Source organism: Lepidochelys olivacea, assembly GCF_965140295.1.
Source record: "Lepidochelys olivacea isolate rLepOli2 genome assembly, chromosome: 7".
Taxonomy (NCBI): Eukaryota; Metazoa; Chordata; order Testudines; family Cheloniidae; genus Lepidochelys; species Lepidochelys olivacea.
In genome coordinates this window covers 19,785,133-19,808,341 of record NC_140417.1, presented here as the reverse complement: position 1 = coordinate 19,808,341, position 23,209 = coordinate 19,785,133, and the positions used below count along the sequence as shown (strand labels likewise).

Sequence of the window (23,209 nt, the reverse complement as noted above, 5' to 3'; positions counted from 1 at the left end):
CACTTTATTGTTTTATTGTATTACAGCTTCATTTTTTTCCAGTGTTTCCAAGGAATTTTGTGGACTGATTTACCACCAGTCCATTAACAAGTACCAGCATGAAGTCGTGCACTGCATACATTAAATTGCTTTCACAGACAATGAATGAATAAATGCAATGCACTACGTATGGTCTGCCAGTACTCCAATAGCTAGGAACCAGGGTGATTACTTACCAATTTATAATTTTACATAAATCACTGTATAATTTATTTAATAAGTTTCATTCTTACCACTACAATACTTTAAAATGCACTATGATCTCTCTCCAAACCCACATGCTGAATACAGTTTTCCCCTGTAGATTGTATCTGACTGAAATCCAAAGGATATTTTAATTTATTGTAAGCCTTAAGACAGTTTTCATTTGACACCAATCGACTTATTAGTGTTAGATTATTTAAATATCTGATAGAATCTTTTTATTTTAAAAAGCCATGTTGTTACTGCTTTGATGACTTATGATAAATGTCATCAAAAATTTAATTCCTGTTACCAGCATATAGTAATAGATATGCTGGCTGGCTGAAGAACACTTGTCCGAACATGGTCTGTCAAAGTGATTTGGAATTCCTGTGGCTAAATGCTGCTGTGCATCAGCATAGCTCCACTGAAGTCAATGGAGCTATGTTGATTTACACCAGCTGAAGATTTAGCCCTATACGTTGGGTTTTGTTTTGGGGTTTTTTTATATAAAGAGAAAAAAGCAATGTTATAAATATTGTAATAAAATGATTTAATGTCATACATTTCTGATACTACTAGACTGAGGAATAGAATGGCAATTATGGTTAAAGTAGATCTTTGTATAAAATACAACAGTCAAAGATTTACTTACATTAAAATACGTTTTCAGGGGAATTTTTTTTATTACTATTCATTTTTAATATTTTTCTTCTATAATTTGCATCAAAACCTGAATTTCTGGTTCAAATGGTGACTGGTTAGAATTGTCCATATTTTTTAAAAGTTTACAAAATGTATTCAGGTGAAACTAAATAGACAGTTCTGTTCATCATTTGAAAAAAATAATTACAAGTTTAAAAAAATCAAATATGGACCTAATCTAACAGTGAAATGCAGTTGTATAGTTTTGTTGATACATTTCAGTCTCTGATACTCTGTTGCATAAAGCACAATCATATGCAAAGAGGAATTAATTATAAAAAGAATAAAGCTTTTGTATTATCTTAAAAGTGGGTAAACTCCAATGTTAACTCTGTACATTTTGTGTTACAACTATGGCCTTGCTTCCATTGGACTGTAAATGTTTTCTTTTGGTTTGTTTGTTGTTTTTTAATTCCCCCTGCCCTTTAAAAAAAATCATTTGTTGGATTTGCACTGACAAAAACAAAGAATGTTAACGACAAAGTATAACAGATTTAAATCACTAACCAAGATTTCAAACAAAACTGTGCTACAAATAACAGTATTATGAACATTTAGGTGCTGACATTTAGGTCCAGATCCTCAAAAGGTATTTAGGCACCTAACTCTCCCACTGAAATCAATGGGAGTTAGGCCCTTAACTACCTTAAACGATCTGGGCCTTGGTGACTTGTATGAAGTTTTCAGTAACTGACAGGAAATGAATACATGAAAATATTTTGTTGTAAAAAATAAATACAGTGCTATTAAACTTCTTGTTTTAAGTAATGTGGAAAAATTAAAAAACATAATTCCACTTTCACGGGTTTTTCCTTTACATTTTTATTAATACATTCTCTCCCCCCACCCCCCGCATTTCATACGCTATGGTATTAACTAGCACTTACTTTGAGGCTGTCGTGTCCAAATCTCTAAAAATGGGAATCTTCAATATCACAAATTTTGAAAAGCAGAGAATGAAGGATGGGTCTAACAGTTAGGATGTTAGTTAGGACTAGGGTTACCAGATGTTCCGATTTTATTCGGGACAGTCCCGATAATTGGGGATTTTTCTTATATAGAGGCCTATCACCCCTCACCCTGTCCCAATTTTTCACACTTGCTATCTGGTCACCCTAGTTAGGGCATGGGAGAGAACTGGGTTCAAGTTCCTGCTTTGCAATAGACGTCCTATGTTACCTTAGGCAAGTCACATTAGCCTCTGACTCCATTTTCCATCTGTAAAATGAGGATTACAGCACTTCCCTACCTCACAGGTAGGGCGCTACCAAATCCATGGCTGTGAAAAATGCATCCTGGACTGTGAAATCAAATCTCCCCCATGAGATCTAGCTATTGTAGGGAAGTAGGAGGGGCAGAGCTGGGGGTGCCCCAGCCAGGGGCTCCTACCATGCACTGGGCTCCAATTACTAGTCCTAGTGGGTCTGGGGAGGGACGGGACTTCCTCTTTCCCTGCACGGCCACTCTAGGTGGGGGAAGTCAGACCCACCTCTGGGTACCTTCCCTGGCTGCTGCCGTCAAAGCCCAGCTCTGAAAGCAGTGCAGAAGTGAGGGTGGCAATCCCACAATCCTCCTACGGTGGCGTTCCAACCCCCTTTTGGGTTGGGACCCCCACAGTTACAACACTGAAATTTCAGATATAAACATATGAAACTATTTTTAAAATCCCATTACCATGAAATTGAGCAAAATGGACCATGAATTTGGTAGGACCTTACTCAGGGGTGTTGTGAGGATAAACACATTAAAGATTGTGAAGTGTTCTCATACTATCATAACAGGGAGCCTATACGTACCTACGATAGGATAGCTCAGCTCCAGAACAGTAGTGCTGCTGGGGAACTGAGAAAAGAGAGGCTACCAACAGAGCCTAATTTTTCAAAAGTGATAATGATTTTGCGTGCCTGGAGACACCTTAATATGGCCTAATTTTCAGAAGGCCAGTGCTCCACACTTTCTAAAAAGTAATCATCTTCAGAGCAAAGAGCGTTATTTCTAAGGTAGCCTGCATTACAATTTGCAGCCTGTCTGATTGCACTGAAAGTTATCAGGGAATACATCCATCAGTTTTAAAGCATTTTACTACAACTGACAAAATTATATGTCTAGACACAGTAATCAGAAGGCACATAGTATTTGTTTCTCTGATATGAGATCTTTCCTTTCCTGTAGATTACATAGTAAATTGCTCTTAAAAATCTTATTTCATAAATGCTAAGTGATTTGGCTCAAACTCTGCACCTCAAGCCTGGGTAATCCCTTCATTAGGGAGGGAAGAAATGGAATGAAAATATTCATTTTTGTACTCCTTTGCCCAACACAAACATAACAGAAGTGACAGTTCAGCCTACCAAGGATGGAGCATGGCCACATATTCACAGGCCTACACTGGAATATAATGCTTGAATAAGGGCAATGGGAAGCAAAACAAAAAAAAAGAGCAACAGCTCAAGTCTTAAAATCTAGGGCTTTTATACATTTTTGACAGCTAACTTCAGAGCAGTTTCAGAAAGAAACTGGCACATACCTTCAAGTACATTTCAAAATCATTCAAGCTACAAGGCTGAATTTTTGCTCACAGAGCCAGATCCCTGAATGATCCTGTGAAGGCACTTCCTTTAAAACTCCCAATATCACCTGCATTCCAAAAAGACATGGTTGTATCAAACTGAGAAAATGTAGCACCAGTGTTAGGATGGAGAGTGGTACATCAAGTCTGAAGTTGGTAGGAGAGGCCTTCAAGTAGAAGGAGAACTTGACATAATGCTGTAATCCCGTTTCAGTCTATATTGCACAGGACTCTGTTCCTTCTAGAGGTGTCTGCACGCTGCCCACCTATCACCAGCACTTTGGGCATGGATGTAAAAAAAAAAAAAGACCATTTTTCTCTTTCTGTACTAAAAGGAAGGGAAAGATTTCATTCAATTTCAGTCCAACTCTTTAGCCTACTGAACCAAGTCAAACGCACACTTATACAACAGGCAGAAACTACCTTAGTTTGAGTTAAACCAGTAATCCAGACCTGGATTAATGTTGGTAAATCCCTTTTTTACAAAAGATGAAACATCTCAGAACAGAGGCATTTAAAACCTTGGTTTGGCCTGTGCTGCCTCTATGGGACATACATCTCAGTTATGTCCCTCCTGATTTACTTGTGGATAATAACTGTCACCACTTGTCTTATAATCTCTATCACGTTATTCTCTTTTGTACTTTTTCAAGTGTTGCTATTATAGTCCTTGTAATAAGGCACCCAAAACTGTGCCCAATACATCAGACACTTTGTCAGTAGCATAGTGATCTGATGTTATTCCAGTGATTAGTCCAACATTGTTTGCTTTGCTAACTGCTGACATTTTAACTGCTATAACAACCAGTCTTTTTACCTACATCTTGCACTATATGCCTATTTAAAACATTTAGAAACAAATTTTTTTAAGTCCTCGACAGTTTTTTCCATGCCAAATTATATAAGCCACTTGTGTGTCTAGCTCAGCACTTTTTCTTGTTGCTTTGGAACCATTCTTCCTCCTATTGGCATACTAACACTGTTGATATGTAAATATGTACACCTTCTCATAAATCCTCTCTTAGATCATTATTGGCTACCACTCCCCAGGACTCATGCTATGCCATAAATATTAACATTGGGCCAGATTCTGGTAACTTTGCTCAAGGTGAACAGCACTACTCCACAAGCAGTCCCATTTACATCTCTATTTAAAAAGAGCCCAAATGAAGAACAAATTACAGAGCCATGTGAATTGTATCACAGGAATACCACTAGTATAACTGATTAAGAACCAAGTGGCCTTAAGCTACCTTTGTGGACTGCTCCAGGCATCAGTGCAGCCCTGGGATAAATTACAACAGCTTCAGAGGCTGTTTAATGTATGGCAGACTCCCCACAGCTTTGCAGTCCAATCATTGATATCCCTGATCTGGTACTGGCTTGCCTGTATGATGGGATGTATGGGGAGGGGCCCAGTAGAGCCATGTACACTAAACATATGCTGCTTCTGCCCCAGGGATCCCCCTAGGGGCCACTACAGACCCCACACACAATTGGGGCAGCACACAAAGAGCTAGAATCTTGTCAGGTGAATTTCAGTGCTTGTGAAAATGAACTGTCAGAGCACCAGGGTTAACTCTACGTGTGCAACTCGGGGTGCTTATCTGCAACAACAAGTTATTGGAATAAGTCCTCTTTTTAGCCCACTTCCAAACTGCATGTGGAAAAGGGTAAAGAATGAGGTAACGTGAACAAATGTCATCTAGACTTTACACTGAGACTACTAAAATCTTCTTTCACTTGTGACTACCTTGACAGAACCAAGGCTCTGTACTCAGCCCAGGATCTAAAGCCAGCAGATCCTGAACTTCCAAACTCTTTATGTAACTATATTCACATATAAAATCCATGGAACTACTCACATTAGTGAAGCCATTCTCATGTGTAAGTGCTGCAATATCAATCCCTTAATTTCAGCAACCTATAGGAAACTGGGAATTTTTAAAAATACATATGAAACTGTAGGATGGGGGTTGTTCGGTGTGGTTGGGTGCCAGGGAGGGGAGGGGGAGTAAGGTATTCTGTAATAGTTGACAGTTTATTTTAGTACAGTAGTCAAGTATGTGTTGGGTATGATTTCTGGAAGAATAATTTTATTGCACACATCAAGCTTCTTTTCTCCATGCATGCAGTTTACCTGAGCAGATTTTTATGAGCTGCACCTCCTTCCTAAACAGGAACTGTCTGACAAGGTGTCTATTAATTCTCTGCTGTAACCCTTATGAAATCTGTATCTTCCACTGAAAAACTAAGCCAGTGTTAGTACTACCCTTTATGAAACTGATGACAAAATATTCCATTTATTATGTTAGGCATCAAAATTCAGACCAATTAGTATGACTTTTCAGTGGACCATAGTTAGAAGGGATGTAGGAATGTATACGGCATATAGCCAATATTAGCATAAAAGATCATAAGAAAGCAAGAGATTAGAACTATACACAGAATGGTTCCTAAACCACTGGTGAAGAGGATACAATATTTAGTGGTGCGAAGACAAGCCCCACTGATTGGGCACCATGTGAACCTTCTATGTACTATACTTAATACACAGTAGAGCTGGTCAGAACTTTAACAAAAATATTTTTCATCAAAATAGGCTGTTTTCTCAAAGTCAAAACATTTCATGGAGACACTGATTTTGACTGAGTTTTCAATGAGGTTTCTTAGGTCCAGGATGGACTCTCTGGTCTCTGCTAGAGAGACCTGAATTTAAACAACCACCATCAACAAACCCCAACCCTGACTTTTGACACAATTCTGTTTCACAAAAACATTCAAGACATTTCGTTTCCATCCCACGGCAGAATGAAAACAAGTTTCAAGGCCTTAAAAGCTGTCATGAAAAGGAAGTGTTGTTTTCCAACCAACTCTATTTCTATCACCACTTAGCTATGTGTTTTGCAAATGAGACTTTTAAAATCAGAGTTTGTAGCCCCTTTCAGATGCGTTGGTAAGTGAGTGTTGGATCTATGCCCTGTGAAGAAGATTTCTTTAGGCCCTTTATTCATGAGATACGTTTGTCCAGCGTTTTCCTTTTACCTTTATGTCCTTTCCTGCCTCTTGTTAACAAGCACAGACCACGAAAATGAAAATCAAGTTTAAAAGGAATCGTATGGACAGCTTAAATAAACTGATAACACTTTACATAACCTTTTATCTTACCAGCTGAAAAGGGGCCAGATCAATCAGAAAATGCACTATTGTTGTAGTCAAATTGCTAGCAGACAGTGCCCTCATAATGAAAGAGCCATAGGAACTGGAAATAATTTGAACCCACACTGACACTCCCAACAGAATAAAAGTACTGCAACGTCTCAAATGAGTGTGTCATGCTGAGAGGTCATCTATGCAGGTGAGTGTTGGGGCACACTGAATGGACAGTGATTAAAAGGTGCACTGCTGGTGCTTTTGATTTACCATTTCTGTAGACAAAGGAATTTCATTTTTAGGGACAATAATGGATCATTAACAAGCACTAAGTGTTTTAAAAAAAGTCTTTCACAATACAAGGAATTACAACAAAAGGGAACAATTATTTCCACACTATTGCTTGTGGTATTTCACTTCAAAATGCAGCTCACTGCAACATACTGACAAAGAGCAAAGATTTGTTCAGAAAACAGATCTTATTTCTTAGAAATGAAAACCTCACTCCCATGGGTAGCAAAAAAGATAGTAACAAGATCTATTGCCTCATCCAAAGCCTACCGAAGCCAATGGAAAGACTCTTATGGTATATCTACACTGGAAGAAAAAAACCTGCACAGCGTGACTGTCTTGCCCAGGTCAGCTAATTCAGGCTCAGTGCTAAAAACTGCTGCGTAGACATTTCTGCTGAGGCTGCAGCCCAGGCTGTAGGACCCTCTCTCCTCTCAGGTCCCAGAGCTCTGGCTGCAGCCCAAACCTCTACATAGCAATTTTACAGTCTTTAACCCAAGCCCAACTTAGCTGACTCAGGCCAGCCCCAGGTATACCCTTACTGGCTTCAGTGGGAGTTGAGTCAGGGCCCTAACATCATATTCTCTTCCCAATTAGTTTATTTTTCCTTTGTTAAGAAAGCAGTTCTGAAACTGTTTAGGGTTTGCTTAGTAAGACTATTTAATATTTGGTTTAAAAAGACAGAATTCAAATTAATATTGGATCAATTCTGTAGCAGATCTACAAGCTCCAGAAATATTGTCAGCTGTTATTCCTTGTAATGAGAAGTCTTTAGTCTACCATCAAAATTGCCTTTTCCTTTCCCAGATATTCTTAGAAAACAAATCAGTTTCATAAAAAAAGAACTGTCCAATTGTACTATGAGTGCCATAATCCAATATTGATACAACTTCTCCTTCCTTTTCAAAACCATGATTTTAAATGGTCTGCTTTTCTTAAACTAGAGTGATAAAGATCCAGAAATTATGGAATTAAGATAGGAATTGCTGGGTAAAATTCTACCATCTGTTTTATGCAGGAAGTCAGACTAGACGATTACAAAGGTCGCTTCTGTCCTTAATCTATAAATCTAGAAACCCCATGTACTGTTCTGTTTATTTTTTTTATAGTGCCCAAAAGTATAGTAGATACATCACAGAAGACATACAAAGACGTGGTCTCTCCCCCAGAGGACCTATAATCTAAATACAAGATATGACATAATGACAAATAGTAGGGAAGGGATAGAATGAGGGGAAAAAGGCGTATAACAATCATCTCACAAACACTTTATTTTTGCATATGCACACCTTGATAGTTCTTCAAAGTCTATATGCATACAGAGAGATGTAAAGATTAACTAAAATAGCATTATTGGCTCACTTGTGTTTCTGATGACCCGCCGTTCCACACTGAGAACTGCCCCTTTAGCAGTATGAACTGAACACACCTAGGTATATCATGTCAATTGGTCACATACTTTTTACTGTCAAAAAACATTGTGATCACAGACCTACAGAAGATACACAGAGAAGCAACAAAGTTTGTTTTAAGGTGCTAGCAGACAATCAAGATCATAAATTAATTTGATCAAGTTGTCCCCACACCTAAAATACAAATTAACTAGAGCGATCCATGCAAATTAGAGACAATCTAAAAAAACCCCCACAAGAATATCTTTTTTCAAGCCTACTCAAATAGTATTATTGGTGTAATGAAGAGGGAAAAGCAACAAAGAAACCATTACTGAATAATTAAGATATAAGATGTCTGTATATATAATAGAAAAAGAATGCCTACTCATGAATCTATGCAAACTGAGAATGCTAGAGTTCAGTGCGAACATAAGCATTCCCCAATCGTTTGCAGTATGTCAAGACAGGCTGATGCATTCAAGTCTTACCCTCCCCATGAAATTTGTGAGCTCAACGTGCAGGGTGAAAAAAGTTTCCATTTAACACTAAGACAAACACTTAAATTCCAGCACTGCATTTAAACACTCTTCTACACTGAGCATCTCTACAACTGGTGAGATAACTCGTTTTGGAGCTGTTATCACAGCAACAGGTGAAATACAGATTATAGGTGGAGCTGGCAGCAATGTCTATAGAAAGGATTGCCTAAACACTTTTCATTATAACAGCCTGTTTTCAGTTACTTAGAGCTTTGCCCAACTTAAATGATTTAGGCTGAAATTTTCCATACTGAACATCTGCCTCATTCTAAATTTTTTTTTTTTTTTGGTATTTTAGAAAGTTTCATGAAAAATTCTTTAGCCCTTTTTGAGAAAGAGGCTAAAGAAAACTCTTATTTTACCATGTTAAATAATCATTACAACCACTTCATTGATGGGACATTTTGGCATCAGGCATGAGAAATGAAAGGAGGGAGAGATGAAAGGAGTGTCCTCAATGTTCCTCCTGCAGGTGCCAAGGCAGCATGGTGGAAAAGAAAGCATCCTAACTCAAATGAAGAATGGGAAACACTATGGGCAGACAGTAGGGACACGCTAAAGGGCGTGTAGGCTAGAAGAATGAGGCAAATAGAGGGGAAAACAAGGAAGAAGGGGAAACAGGGACAGAAGGGCTTATAGCCACTGGAGCACATACCCCTACAGGCCTCAAATAGAATCCAGGATTGTTAAGTCTCAAAATTCCTCTGCTTTCAACAAACATCTTTGAAACCCACTAGCAAAATGTATGTGCCATCCACCTCTAGTGGCTTGCCCACATAAAAGATAATAGCCTACCACCACCATCACTAGTTACTCTGCAGGGACTGTCAGAAGACAGGATACTGGGCTAGATGGACCTTTGGTCTGACCCAGCATAGCCACTCTTATGTTAATCAAAAGTATTAGCCTCTCACTTCATTGAGGTAAAAAACTGCATGTGCCTTGTTTCCACTAGGATTTTAAATTGATATCTCACTGTAAAATACACCTTTTTTGGCTATGAAGGCATAGCCTTTGAAGGTTTCATGAGCAAACTCTACGTTGAGTAAAAGCATAGGGGATCTCCCTCTTCAACTGTTTTCACTAGTAAAAAAAGTGAATTTTCCATTGTAAAAGGAACACCTTTTTACTGGTGAAGACACAGCATGAGAGTATGTCTACACAGTTAACTCATACTCATTTAGACATATGCTAACTAGTTAATGTTGCCAGAAGGAGTATCAATAGCAGTGAAGCCATGACAGCACAGGCTTCAGTGCAGACTAGCTGTCTCAGTAACTAGAGCCAGGCATCCCTGGTAGGCTTACACTGTCTGCACTGAAGACTGTGTTGCTGCAGCTTCACTGCTATCGGGATGCCTGTTAGGGCTGGTCTACGCATAAAACACTGCAGTGCGTCAGTGAAGACACTACCTACATAGACGGGAGGGGTTCTCCCGTTGGCATAGGTAATCCACCTCCTCCCAGAGGCAGTAGCTAGGCCGATGAAAGAATTTTCCATCAACCTATCACTGTCTACACTGGTGGTTCGGTCAGTTTACCTGTGTCAGTCCCAGGTGTGGATTTTTCACACTCCGGAGTGACATGCAGTTATACTGACCTAATTTCCTAGTGTAGGCCAAGCCCCTAGACTAAAGATATCTTGAGTACGCCTACTCATGCTGCAGTCACACCTCTGATTGCTGTGTTGACACCACAGAAAAGCTTTGGGAAGCAGCCACACTGGCCTTTACAAACACATAGTTCACCTTCAGTTAACAGACCATCAATTATCTCGAAGTAGAAGAGTACAGGCAAACCTTATGGTCCAGGAGGTAAACCATGACTGCCCACAGTACCAGTCTGGGATAAAGAGTTTCTCCTCACAGCAAGGCGATAAGGGTTGGGAGAGGGTGATCTTCACGTCTGGGAAACCTCCTCAGATGCTCTCCCTGTCACAACAGTAACTGGGGTGAGTGAACGCATCTGCTCACCCCCCAACCAAACAACAAATGGAGGGACACACAGCTTTGAGCCGCCTCTCCAGCGGCACGTGTGCGGGGGGAAGCACCGCATACCGCACACCTCCCTCCCCGTCTCCAGCAAGGCCGGGGAAGGGGGGCGGGAAAGCGCCCGTTCGGCCCCCGGGGCCGGCTGGAACGTTGGTGTGCGAGCGTTCCACCCAGGCGCTCAGGTAGCCCCTCCCCGCCGCTGCCGTCCCCCGGCCCCGCCCCGCAAGGAGGCTGGAGGAGGGGGCTGTGGCCGGCGTGGGGCTGGGAAGAGGAAGCGGGGAAACGCTCCCAGGCGGCAGCAGCGGCGGGCGGGGTCACGAACTCTGACCTTTCACAGGGGCACGGCACAAAACCCAAACAAACCCCCCCCCCATAACAAATAATACTAACCCGAGCGCGCGCCCCCCCCTCCACCCTTCCCTCCGCCCTCTCGGGGCCGTCGCCCAGCATCGCTGCCGAACAGGCCCGGTTGGACCCGGGTCACCGTCGGGGCACGTTTGGCGCCAAAACCGGAGGTAAATGGTTTTTTCCTAAATGAAAATACCCCGCGCCGGCTGATGTTAACGGGGCCGGGCGGCGGGATCGTGGCCAGGCGGCCCCTGGGGAAAAGAACACGCTCGGTTTAAGCGGCGGGGGCCCGGCTTTGCGAGCACCCTTGTTCCGATTCCGGGTGTCGGTGGCAGCTGGGAGCCGGCCGTGCCTAGGTCGGGGTGGGCTGACAGGTGGCTCCCTGAAAGGGTCTCGGGGAGCCGCCGGGCCGATCGAGCCGGAGTCCGCTCCGGAGCCGCTCAGCGGAGTCGGGCCCGCCTAGGTTCCGAGCCGGTCTGGCGTTCGTGCGAGCAACTTGCTGTCCGGGCAGGCTGGGTGGCTGCGGGCGAAGGGGTCCGGCCACACTGTAGAGAAGCCCTGGCCACACACAAGGAAGATGGAGTCTGAGCGGGCGGAGGCGGCGGCTTGAACCCGACCCTTTTACCTTTGCCACCGGGAGGGCGGAGGGGAGGGGGCGGTGGGTACTTTGCATACGGGGCCGGGACCGCCGCCATCTTACCGGCCGCTCCCCCACAGCCGCGGCCGGGCCCTTCAGAGATCGACAGAGCGCACACCGGAGGGGAGGGGGGGTCGGTCTAATGGCGGCGGCTCTGCCTGGGACTTGGCCGTCAGCCAGCACCGCCATCTTGTGTTTTTCCGCGTCCCTCGAGTGTTTTTCCTCTGAGGCGGGAGGCGGGCCAAGTGGTCGAATTGGCACACCCGTTCGCCAATCCGCTCTTTGGGGCTGGGCATTTTTGCCTCTAAAATGAGCCGATTGGTTGGGACAGGACGCGGGAAACGGAGGCGTGGTTTCCTTGCGCGCAGGGCGAAGGCGCGCTCGGGGCGGGTTAAGGGAGGGGGCGCGGGAAGGGCTGGGAGCTGGGCTGGGAGCGCGGCGCCCAGCGTCGGCCTAGGGGGCGCGCGAGTGTCGCGGCCGACGGGAAGAGAGCAGACCAGACCGGTCCTCCCTGAGGAGTATGCCCCTTCCCTGGGTCCTGCACTGCCCGCTCTTTCCTTCCTGTCCCAAGTAGCGAAGTACCGGGCTGCTGGAGTAACTGTGTTCCACTACAGGCTGTCAACCTCCACTCCGTGGCCTAACTGAGGAGAGCCGTGATGGTCTGGCCTCCTGGCTACTTTGTGTCCTGAGTGTCTGCTTTGAAGCACTCGGGTTTCTTGGGACCTCCAGGTGTAGATCCCAGCACTGTTGGACTAGGTGTCCTTCCTCCCTGAAATGACACAGTTTCACTTCCACCCAGTGGAATACATGGAGTATTTCACCTCAGCGCTTGGAGTTTGTGGCTGCCTTCTTCTGAGATTAAAGATTTGTGGCGTTTTTGGTAGAACAGATTTTACCCTAGGTTCTTGGCCGACCCTGTGTCCTTTGCTGCATAACGAGTTGGCTGCTTCTTCCACCTCTGTTGAGACTGCATTAGAGTGATGTTGTACTTAAGTATTTTGCAAAGCACATGTGGATCTGTCACAATGAAGTGTGTCACACAGCTGTTGGTTGACTACGAAGATAGAAGGGGTAGGGAATGAGCTCCTATTCGTTCAGTGTACACGCTTCTTGATTACTTGTTTTATTTAGCTGTTAGAATTTTTATAAAATACAAAAGGCACCAGGAATCTACACTATATGATTTTAAAAAAACTAATGGAGTGGGTGAGATTGCATCCCATGAAACACAAGCCCAGGGGGCCTTGAAGAGAATTTGTTACTGAATAGGGTATCTGGTATTCAGGTCTTCTTTCGTCTTTGTTACAGAACTGAAAAAATGTGATGAGCACATATTAATATCGTTTTCTCCTGAGCTAAAGATATTAAATGTCCTGATGGAAATGGTTTGTAAGCTTATATGTACAAGTTGAGCAGCCTGGGGAAAAAATGGAGAACTAGAAGACAATTCTGAGAAATACAAATACTGTATGGTTTTAACAGAAAACCTGTCTTATTTTTGGCTTTGTTTTGTGTTATGTCAAGTATTCTGTCAACATATGCAAAGTCATTATTTGCATGTGCAACTGACCACATTATGATTCTTATTTTCCAAAGCTAATGTATTTTGACATTTATGTCTTTCAACAATGACATTTATTAATTTGGTAGCATTTATGCCATAAGGATTTTTTTCTTTATGTTGAATAAATGCATTTTTCTGGTAGAGTTTTGATACAGGTGGTCACATTTTTGGTGTAAATGTGCAAATTATTTTAAATATGACTAGCTGGTTCCCAGTAAAATAATACAGCACAATGTAGGGAGATGAGGAATTATTATCCCATTTAACAAGTGCTGCTGATACACTAAAATTTCCATAGTATATTTAGAGGCACTGTATGGTAGCAGAATCCACATGACAATTTAGGGTGTGGCAGGTTAGTGTACTGTAGCTTTACACCCGTGCTTGCATGCACATGTCTTCGTGTAGACTGGTCCTAAGTGTGGGTTCCAGAATTGGACTTAATGATGTTAAATAATTTATCCAAAGTCACACAATGCCAGAGCCAGGATTGTGACTCGGGAGCCCCTAGTGTTCACATGCATGTTCAGTTTACTAGATAATGCTGCCTAGTTTAAAAATACCGTTTTCCAACTGTACATAATCTACAGATGTTTTTTAAAGGAAAGCTACAGCAAAATTAACATTCAAAAATCAATTATTTCTGAAAATCTGCAACTTTTCAGTAACTAGGTAACCACACATTCACGTATTCATGACTAGATGCAAGTACCATGCGTATGACTGTGTAAATACTTAGCTAGCTATGTGTGTTCTCAAGTCAGGCATTGGTACTCATGCATTTGATAGACAACAATTTGTATGCATGCATATGGCTATGTAAGTATTCACCGAGCCATGCACATACATGAGTCCGGGATTTGTACTCATGTACTTGCTAGACACCCATTTATGTATATGCAAATGGTCACATACCTATAGGCAGTATAGTCTAGTGGTAGGTCTCTGAACTTGATCTCAGCAGATCTGATTTCTGTTCTTAGCTCTGCCATTGGCCTGCAGGGTGACCTTGGGCAAGTCACTTCACCTCTTGCCCTCTGCCTCTGTTTCCCCATCTGTAAAATGGGGTTAATGATACCATCTTTGCTTTGAGCTCACTGATAAGAAGCTCTATATAAAAACTAGATATTATTTATTTATTACTATTACCGAAACTCAGTGCCTGCCAGAAAATGACAACATCTTCAGTGTGCTGGCAAATCAGGTGGATCTTAAATCCTCTTTTTGTGTGACATTTTCTTTGTTGAAAGACCCTGACCCATATATTTATTTTCTTAACTTCTTTTTTTCTGACAAACCTTTAAAGTTTCTTTTTATAAAAGAGTGTATGGTAGATAGTTGTTCAGATTGATTTGAAAGGATTGTAAGCTGTGGTCAACCTAATACAGTGAAACATTAATAAATGTTCTGTTCAAGTCAGAAGATTTCCCTAAATTAAAGTTTTGAAAACAAATATCAGAACTAATGCCTTTTTAATACTTTCGTTTTGAGTTAACTGTATCAAATGCTGCTAGACACTGTGCATATATCAGCAGCAGATTTTCAATGGAATATCAAGCGGTAGCATGTATGTCATACCAGTCTAGTGGAACATGTTTCCAGATGTCCTTAATTGTACAGATCAGCCTAAACAAAACCTTGGATCTAAACTCTATCTCCATAATTCTGAGATGCAATCTCAATCCCAGATGCAAATCTGAATTTTTGGATTTGAAATCTGAATTTAAATTTCCCCTAGTTTTGGAATGTGTAGATCTAGTGTTCAGATTCTGTCCATTTTAGAGAAGGATTTGAGCTGGAAACTCTTAGCCAGATCTGGTGTTTAGATACAGGGCTTGGGGTTAAGCCTCTCTCTACTTAATATTTGATACGGAAGGAGTACATATAAACATGGATTTTAAATGTTCTTAGAAAAATCATATCATGTCCTTGCAAGTTAAGATAAAGATGAACAAAACTGCAGTCTTCAACTAACCTATAGATCCAGGGTGGTCAAAATAAAGATTATAGGACAATAAACAAAAGCCTGCATAGAGATTGACTGTGTTTAATATTATTATTTATTAAAATTGCTTGAATTTTTCCATTTATTTATAGAAGTCAGTATCAGCCAGCAGAATTTTTAAATTTGATCTCATTTAGTATTATCTAAGACAGTTGTCACAGTCCAACAATTTTATATACTATCCAATGGATTGTGTTGTCTTTTCTAATTCAAAAGAAACCATAACCAGGGGTGTAGTTCACTTGTACTCAACATTCAAATTGAGAAGTTAAGTTGCTCAGTATTGAAAACTAATAAATCAGTGTAATCCACACTACATTCAGTGATTCCAAACATGTTTTAAGATGTTCTGTATCTATTGTAATGAGATAATATTTTGATGCCTGTCCCATCTTTCTACTGATGACGGTATGATAAGTGGAACAGGAAAAAGAGGGTCAGGCTTCAGGAGGCCTTAGTCTGGCATGACACCAGGGGTTCATGGATCCAAGTCAGGCCCAGGCTGATTGCACATAGAACTCCAGAGCTTCGTTACATAACACTGGCCACTCATCATGCTGAATAAAGTTCTCTTTTCTGTAACTCTGCATGCATGCCTGCCAGCCGCATTGCCTATTGCTAATGAAACAATAACAATATAAACACCTGAGAAAGTATGATATGCCAAGGAAGTGAAGAAGGATGGTACGAAGGAGAAAATATGTTTGCCTTTTTTTTTTTTTTTTTTAGATTATTTGCATTCAAAAGCTGTGGTTGCCATCAAGACAGATTTTTCTTCTTTTTGGAGAATGTGTGCTAACATTATGTCTGTCAATCAGCAATGGTTTTAATCAGAGGAATCTAATTTGACTAGCTAGCCACTTATATTTCTTGGAGTAAGCACTTTCTCTTATCAATATTCATCTTCCCTAGTGTAATAGTTTGTTTACCATCTCATTGCTTCAGTTGCGGCCCCATTTTCTCTCCCTTGTTAGAAAAATAGTTTAGCCCCCTGGCTAAGCCAAAAATACTTCACCCCTTCAGGATAATAAAAGTCCAAAACCTTCATCTAGACTTCCTTGGATCACAATCTTCCATGAATCTATCAGTCTTCTCCCCTCTCAAAGAATAACAACACCTCACCCAATCTTTCTCTGAGTCTGAGCCCTCCTTCAGTGGATTATGTATATTCTCTTTCCAGGATCTATATGCTGCCTATTTGGTCTCTCAAAGGGTTGCTCATGCTCTCCTTTTGCAATCTCCAGCTTTGGGCCTAGATTGCCACAGTTCCTTTATTCCTCTCTCAAGATATGGTTTACTTTTTGACTGTTTTACCAAATCAACACCCCCTCCTAAGGGTCCTTACTCATCTGTCTGGCTGTCTTTATAGGTCTTCTATTGGGCATTGTCACCTCCTTTTTCAAAAATCCATCCCACGCTTTCCCAGGTCCTTCAACTGGAGAGACTCTAGTCTCTATCTCCCTCTCTCAGAAGGGAGATTCACATTCTTTCCCTGTTTGCTCCCTGTTCTGAGGAAAGGATTGCTTATACCTCATAACACTCCTTACTGATATTCCTTGCTGCAAGGCCTACTACTGCCATCGGCCTTGGAAATTACATCCCTTCCTCCCTCCCCCAAAATTCCCCTGCTTGGGCTGAAACTGGGAACAGGGCCCAATTTTTTTAAAAGGGTTCCAGTAATTACAGGCCAGTAAGCCCAATTTCAGTGCTAGGCAAATTGGTTGAAACTGTAACAAAGAACAGAGTTATCAGATACACAGATGAACATAATTTATTGGGGGAAGAGTCAATACAGCTTTTGTAAAAGGATATCATGCATCACCAATCTATTAGAATTATTTGAAGGGGTCAACAAACATGTGGACAAGGGTTATCCCACGGATATAGTATATTTGGACTTTCAGAAAGCTCTTTTGACAAGGTCCCTCATCAAAGACTCTTGCTCAAAGTAGGCAGTCATGGGGTAAGAGGGAAGGTCTTCTCATGGATCCATAATTGGTTAAAGGATGGGAAACAAAAGGTAGGAATAAATGGTTAGTTTTCACAGTGGAGAGAGGTAAATAGCAGGGTTCCCCAAGGAGCTGTACTGGGATCAGTGTTGTTCAACATATTGATAGATGATCTGGAAAAATGGGTGAACAGTGAGGTGATGAAATTTGCACATGATACAAAATTACTCAAGATAGTTGAGTCCAACTTGAGTGTGAAGAGTTACAAAGGGATCTCACAAAACTGCATGACTGGACAAGAAAATTGCAGATGAAATTCAATGTTAAATGCAAAGTAATGCACACTGGAAAACATAATCCCAACTATACATACAAAATGAGGGGGCCTAAATTAGCTATTACCACTGAAGAAAGAGGTCTTGGAGTCATCATAGTTCTCTGAAAACATCTGTTCAATGTGAAACAACAGGCAAAAAAAGCAGAAACAGTATTAGAAAGGGATATCCAGAAAAAACTTCTTTTTCCGCAGACCACTTGAAAATTGCTGAGGGTCTCGGCGGACCACTTAATGATCTTTCCAAATGTTGTTTGTACCGTTAGCTAACTATTGTAAAGCGCTTTGGATAAAAGCACTACATAAAAAAAACGTAATAATAAACGTTTTTGTTCTACAAATAAAAGCACACAACTCATGTTTTAGTACCAGTAGTCTTATCTTTCTAATGCAATGGCTATGTCCTCTCTCCCCTGCTGTGGCAGCCCTCAAACTGGGGCTGGGAAGGAGGGGGGGTCTCTCCCTCTTTCTCCCACCTCAGGAGCCCCCAAGCTGGGGCTGGGAAGGCAGGGGGTCTCTCCCCCACCACAGCAGCCACAGACCTGAGGCTGGGAAGGAGGGCTGTCTCTCCCCAGCAGCTGCAGCCCTGGAGCTGAGGAAAGTCACCACTTTCTCTGCCCTCCGCAGCCCTGCACATCTCAAATTCTCCCCACCCCCTCTTCTCACCCCACTTCACCTACCCACTATTCTTCCCAAGGCCACTACCCCACCGTACATGTGTGTCTTCTCCAGGGTACAGGCACCTAATTTGTGGAGCCATGTCTGCACGCATCTTAGAGGGAACTATCTGCAGATCACCTGAATGGAGCTTGCATAACACTGGTGGTCCACAGACCACAGTTTGAGAACCTCTGGGATAGATCATAAGATAGAAAATATCATAATGCCATTATATAAATCCATGGTTATGGATATGATTATATCTTGAATACTGCATGCAGTTCTGGTCACCCCCTCTCAATAAAAGTATATTAAAATTGGAAAGAGTACAGAGAAGGGCAACAAAAATGATTAGGGAGTATGGAACAGGTTCCATATGAGGAGAGATTAAAAAGACTGGAACCGTTCAGCTTAGAAAAGAGATGACTAAAGCGGGATATAATAGAGGTCTATTAAATCACAAATAGTGTGGAGAATGTGAGTAAGGAATAAGTGAATTCTAATATATTTTTTTTTGAGCTGGGATGACCAGAACTGCATGCAGTATTCATGGTATGGGTGTACCATGGATTTATATAGTGGCTTTATGATATTTATTGTACAGTGCATAGCATAATGGGGCCCAACCTGTGTTAGGCTTTTTAACACTACTGCAATATAAATAATATACAACACTGTGGAAGTGAATTCAAAAATTCACAGGAACAGGAGAAGGTGGACCCCAAATCCTAAAATGTAAAGAGTTAATTCTTGATGAGCAGGACTTCAGCTGTGCAGTTTCATTTTAATGCTTAACAGGAGATGCACAGATAAAGCTCTGAACACTGCAATGTCTATACTCCTACAAATCACTGGTAAAGAGGAGGAGACCATTTAAAGATGAACTATGAAATCATGGCCCCACTGAAGTCAGTTGCAAAGCTCCCATAGACTTTAATGAGTCCACAATTTCACTTGGAATGTGTTGAAAAGGACAAACTTTATTCAGCTGTTTCAGCTAATCATTGGTAGACACTGCTCACCAGCGTTTAACAATGGCTAGCCAAAATGGTACTGAACATAATTTGTTCTTTTCTAAGCTTACTGCTGCACAATATTCAGCTGTTACTGTTGCAAACAACTGTCATCTATTTCATAGTATCAGCAGGTCCCAGTGCCCTCATGCAATCAAAACCACATTTTCCTTTGACTTCTAGACTTTTTCATACACTGTAAATACAGTATTAAAATAACCAGTTATAATTTGGTATGTTTAAGAGGTCTGTTTCTCTTTTCATCAGAAAGTTATTTAAATCCCTGCCCCAATCCCGCCATCTATTTACATCATAACATTGTATGCCTATCATATTAGCAAGCTCCACTGGTATATAATTCAGCATTTTATTTAACAACCTAACTCATAATAATGCTACAATAAAATGATGCAGCAACAATTTATAATTCATAATGTAAATACAGACATGCAGTTACAATAAGTTCTAGTGGTATCTTCTGTTGGGATAGTAATTGACTTGTCACCACTTTTCCACATATAGTCTGGCATCTAGTTTGAGGAATTAAACTGATATAATAACCAGGAAGAGTCCACTGAAATTAAGGTCATGACTTTCTCTAAAAATGACTTAAGATGAAAAATCAGAAATGTTTATTTTCACATTCCTAGCTTCCATGCTCTACCAGGGATTTTTACTACTCCTAGTCAATTTCATGCTTGACTAAGATGTGCAGTGATTGTCTGTGAAGACATGGTACAAAATATTACTGGAAAACTGGAACATTTTTCTTCCTCCTTAAATATTCATTTGCCATTCCTCCAATTTCTTCAGAATCGATGTGCAAAGCTTTAAAGCTCAAGGTGAATATTTTGACCTTTTGAATGGTTATTTAGGTTAGGGTTCGCAACCATTTTAGTAGCAAATTGGGACTAAAAATGATTACAGACAAGTAGAGAGTCTGTTTAACATGGATATTGCAAGAAAGAGAGGAGTTGATTATCTTAGCATTATCAAGCACTACATTTTGCCAGAACATTGGCCAATGGCCATCATTGGCTTTTGCTGATACTTAACTTTCTAGGGCTGATCATGCAAAGTTTTTAGTATAATCATTTTAAAATAGATTATTTCAGCTGTTAAGTTTTCAGAGAGGGCACAAAAGACTTCTTAATTTAAAATAGGAATGGAGAAACGAAACTGTATTAAGGACCATCGTTTTAAATTTTTCTGGACGTGCTTGTGTGCTGGTGATTAATCCCTTCTTTTTGTTTTACATCTTGTTTTTATTTGTGAGTTTGTCAGAGAATTAACTTGCAGTTACATTCACCAGAGTTTCCGTCTCACAGTTATAATGGTATCATAGTATCATTGTAAAATATAACATAGAAGTTAAAGATTGAAAAGATACATTAGATATTCTAGGCCATTTCCCTGCCAATGCAGGATTATGACAAAAACACAGGTGATAATGGTAGTCTGGCAAAAGAGTTCAATAAGAATGTGCTCAAATACCTTCCTCTGGTAGCCACCTCCTTGCCCAGCACAGCAAGACATAGAGGCTTTTCATTTAAGTGTATTTTTTTCTTCACCTCACAAACTAGGAATTAATTAAAGCTTTTTTAAGAAGTGTGAATTCCACAAATTGGACCAATAGTTGAAGTTCAAATTTGCCCTATCTCATTTTCAAAATAGAGATCTCTTAATTGCCAGTTTTTAAATGGTGGAATACAAATATTTTATAAAATTTAAAATTATAAAAGTAAAATTATATTTTTGCTTATAATTTTAGAATATCTGTGTCTTGAAAACAGTAGTCCCATATTTGCAGTGAATATGTGCACTGCTTTCTTATTTGTCAGATGTATTTGGCAGTGGTGTAAATTCATGTAAAGCTGCACCACAGATTTAATTTTAATTAATAACAGTGACAAAAAGTCTCATTTTCTTTGCCTGATGGAAGTTGCTGGCATCTTTCCAAACAGGTTCTCTAATGATCTTGCTTCACCATGGCAACCAATATGGAGGTGCTGGCTCAGCAGATAGTGGAGACACAGCAGGTGGCTGAGGTGAGTGGCAGATGATACTACAGTAGCTGGCATACTTGATTTTGAAAGGAAAAATATATCAGTGTTTTCCGTTGTTTACAACTGATCAGAAGTGAAGCAGAAGGTAATTATAGAACAGCAATTATTTTACATGAGAACATGTAAGAAATGTAGCCAATATTTGTTTCAGTCACCTTACTTCATTCTAGTGGATTCCATATTAGATGTGTAAAACAAGAAAATTCACCCGTGACCTACATGGAAATTTGGTTCTTTTGCCTATTTTATAATTCTCATAATTTGAAATAAAAGATATGAGAAAACCAGTGTGTTTAAGTGACATAGTTTAATAAATAAGGGTTTCTACTCTTTAGTTGATATGCCGTTTAAATCTTGAACAATGTTTCAAGTACCATGTATACTACTATAGTGAATATGGTGAACATGCATTAGAGAGAATCTTGTGAATCAGAGTTTGGATTTTTGTCCCAAGTATACATGTATAACAGCACAAAAACAGTTTTAAGATAACATTAATTAATGGCCTTACTTATGTTTGCCATAACTTGGACAGCTGAAGGCTAAAATGTCTAAATCAGCTTCTCAGCACTGAAAATGCACTTTATCATGGAAATAGAAGATAACCTACATATTTATTTTAGTTTGCTAATTTTAATCAGGTCCTTAACTGTATAGGGTTTGTGGGTTTTTTGCTTGGCTTAATATTCTTGAGAGTTACTACAGCCTATCATATAATTACATAATGAAGGGATTTTGTAGATTATCTGTACTCAGTAGTCCGTGACATCTCCATAGTCAAGGCCATGTTAGAGATTTTAGTTCATAGATCTCTGACCCAGTGAACTGTAATTACACCTTGAAGATACTCGGTTTGGTGGGCTAATGTGAGAGCTGCATATCTGAGGTAAATCCACTGGCAAAAATACTTTCAGAAAAGGATTTGCAAATGTATTTTTATATCCAATAACTTTATTCTACAAAGAAATATTAATTTGTTCTTTTAAAAATATATTTTATGGCAACAGTGATTAAGTCAAAATCTGGACTAAGGGCTACAAAGTACAGTCGAATCACTTTTAAGGACTGTTTAAAGAACAAACTAAAATTTCACCTTAGAAACTGACAAATAGAATTTTTTTTTGTTTTATTTTGCTCTTTCAGGTGTTTGTATAGCAAGTTTCAGCCCAGAATTAATTTTTACAAACTAGTCCTAGAAGAGCCCCCAAAAAAGAATTTGTAATGGAAAGACAGGCAAACACTTAACTATTCTGGTATGAATGGTGATGCTATAATCACATCTAAGGCACATAAAATATGTGACATTTGTAATTCCTCGTGCAGGAAATGCACCGTGGTAACATAATGTGATGGTTGTATCTTGCCACTGGAGAGCTCGGTCCTTCCCAAGAGCATGTGAAGCTCTGTGATTTCTTCCTGGCCGGTGGGTAACTAGGGCTTCCTCTCTTTACACTATTCAATCCCTCCTTAAATTATATGCTTGTCTAATGCATAACACCATGATATTTTTGTTCATGGAAAAATATTTATAAAAAAACAGCATGGTCACAACATCTGTTAATTCTTAAATAGATAATGTTCCTTTTAAATCTTGAGCCATCTTTGTTATAAATGACTGGCTTACTGCTATGTGTCCTTCTAAGTCAGATACATTTTTAGTCCAGTTTAATAAATGACTAATCTTTTTGAAATATATTAGATCTGTGTATTTGTATTCATAGTAGTTTCTTGGCAAGAAGGGAAATGATTAATTGGTTTAGGGTAGTGTAA

General features: G+C 40.3%; 1 protein-coding gene across 5 annotated transcripts in view; it reads left to right on the top strand.

The window, feature by feature from the left end:
- Positions 1-10,798: 10,798 nt before the first annotated feature.
- NR2C2 (nuclear receptor subfamily 2 group C member 2) overlaps positions 10,799-23,209 on the top strand; it is a 55,785-nt gene continuing 43,374 nt past the window's right edge. Inside the window, exons 1-2 of one of the 5 annotated variants that reach the window (XM_084633337.1) lie at positions 10,799-11,378; positions 21,338-21,421. In XM_084633337.1, coding sequence (XP_084489463.1) covers positions 21,362-21,421 — 60 coding nt within the window. In that variant the 5' untranslated portion in view covers positions 10,799-11,378; positions 21,338-21,361. Of the gene's footprint in view, positions 11,379-12,286; positions 12,920-21,337; positions 21,422-22,762; positions 22,863-23,209 lie in introns of those variants that run through there. The other 4 variants (XM_084633332.1, XM_084633333.1, XM_084633334.1 and 1 more) reach the window with 4 other exon arrangements.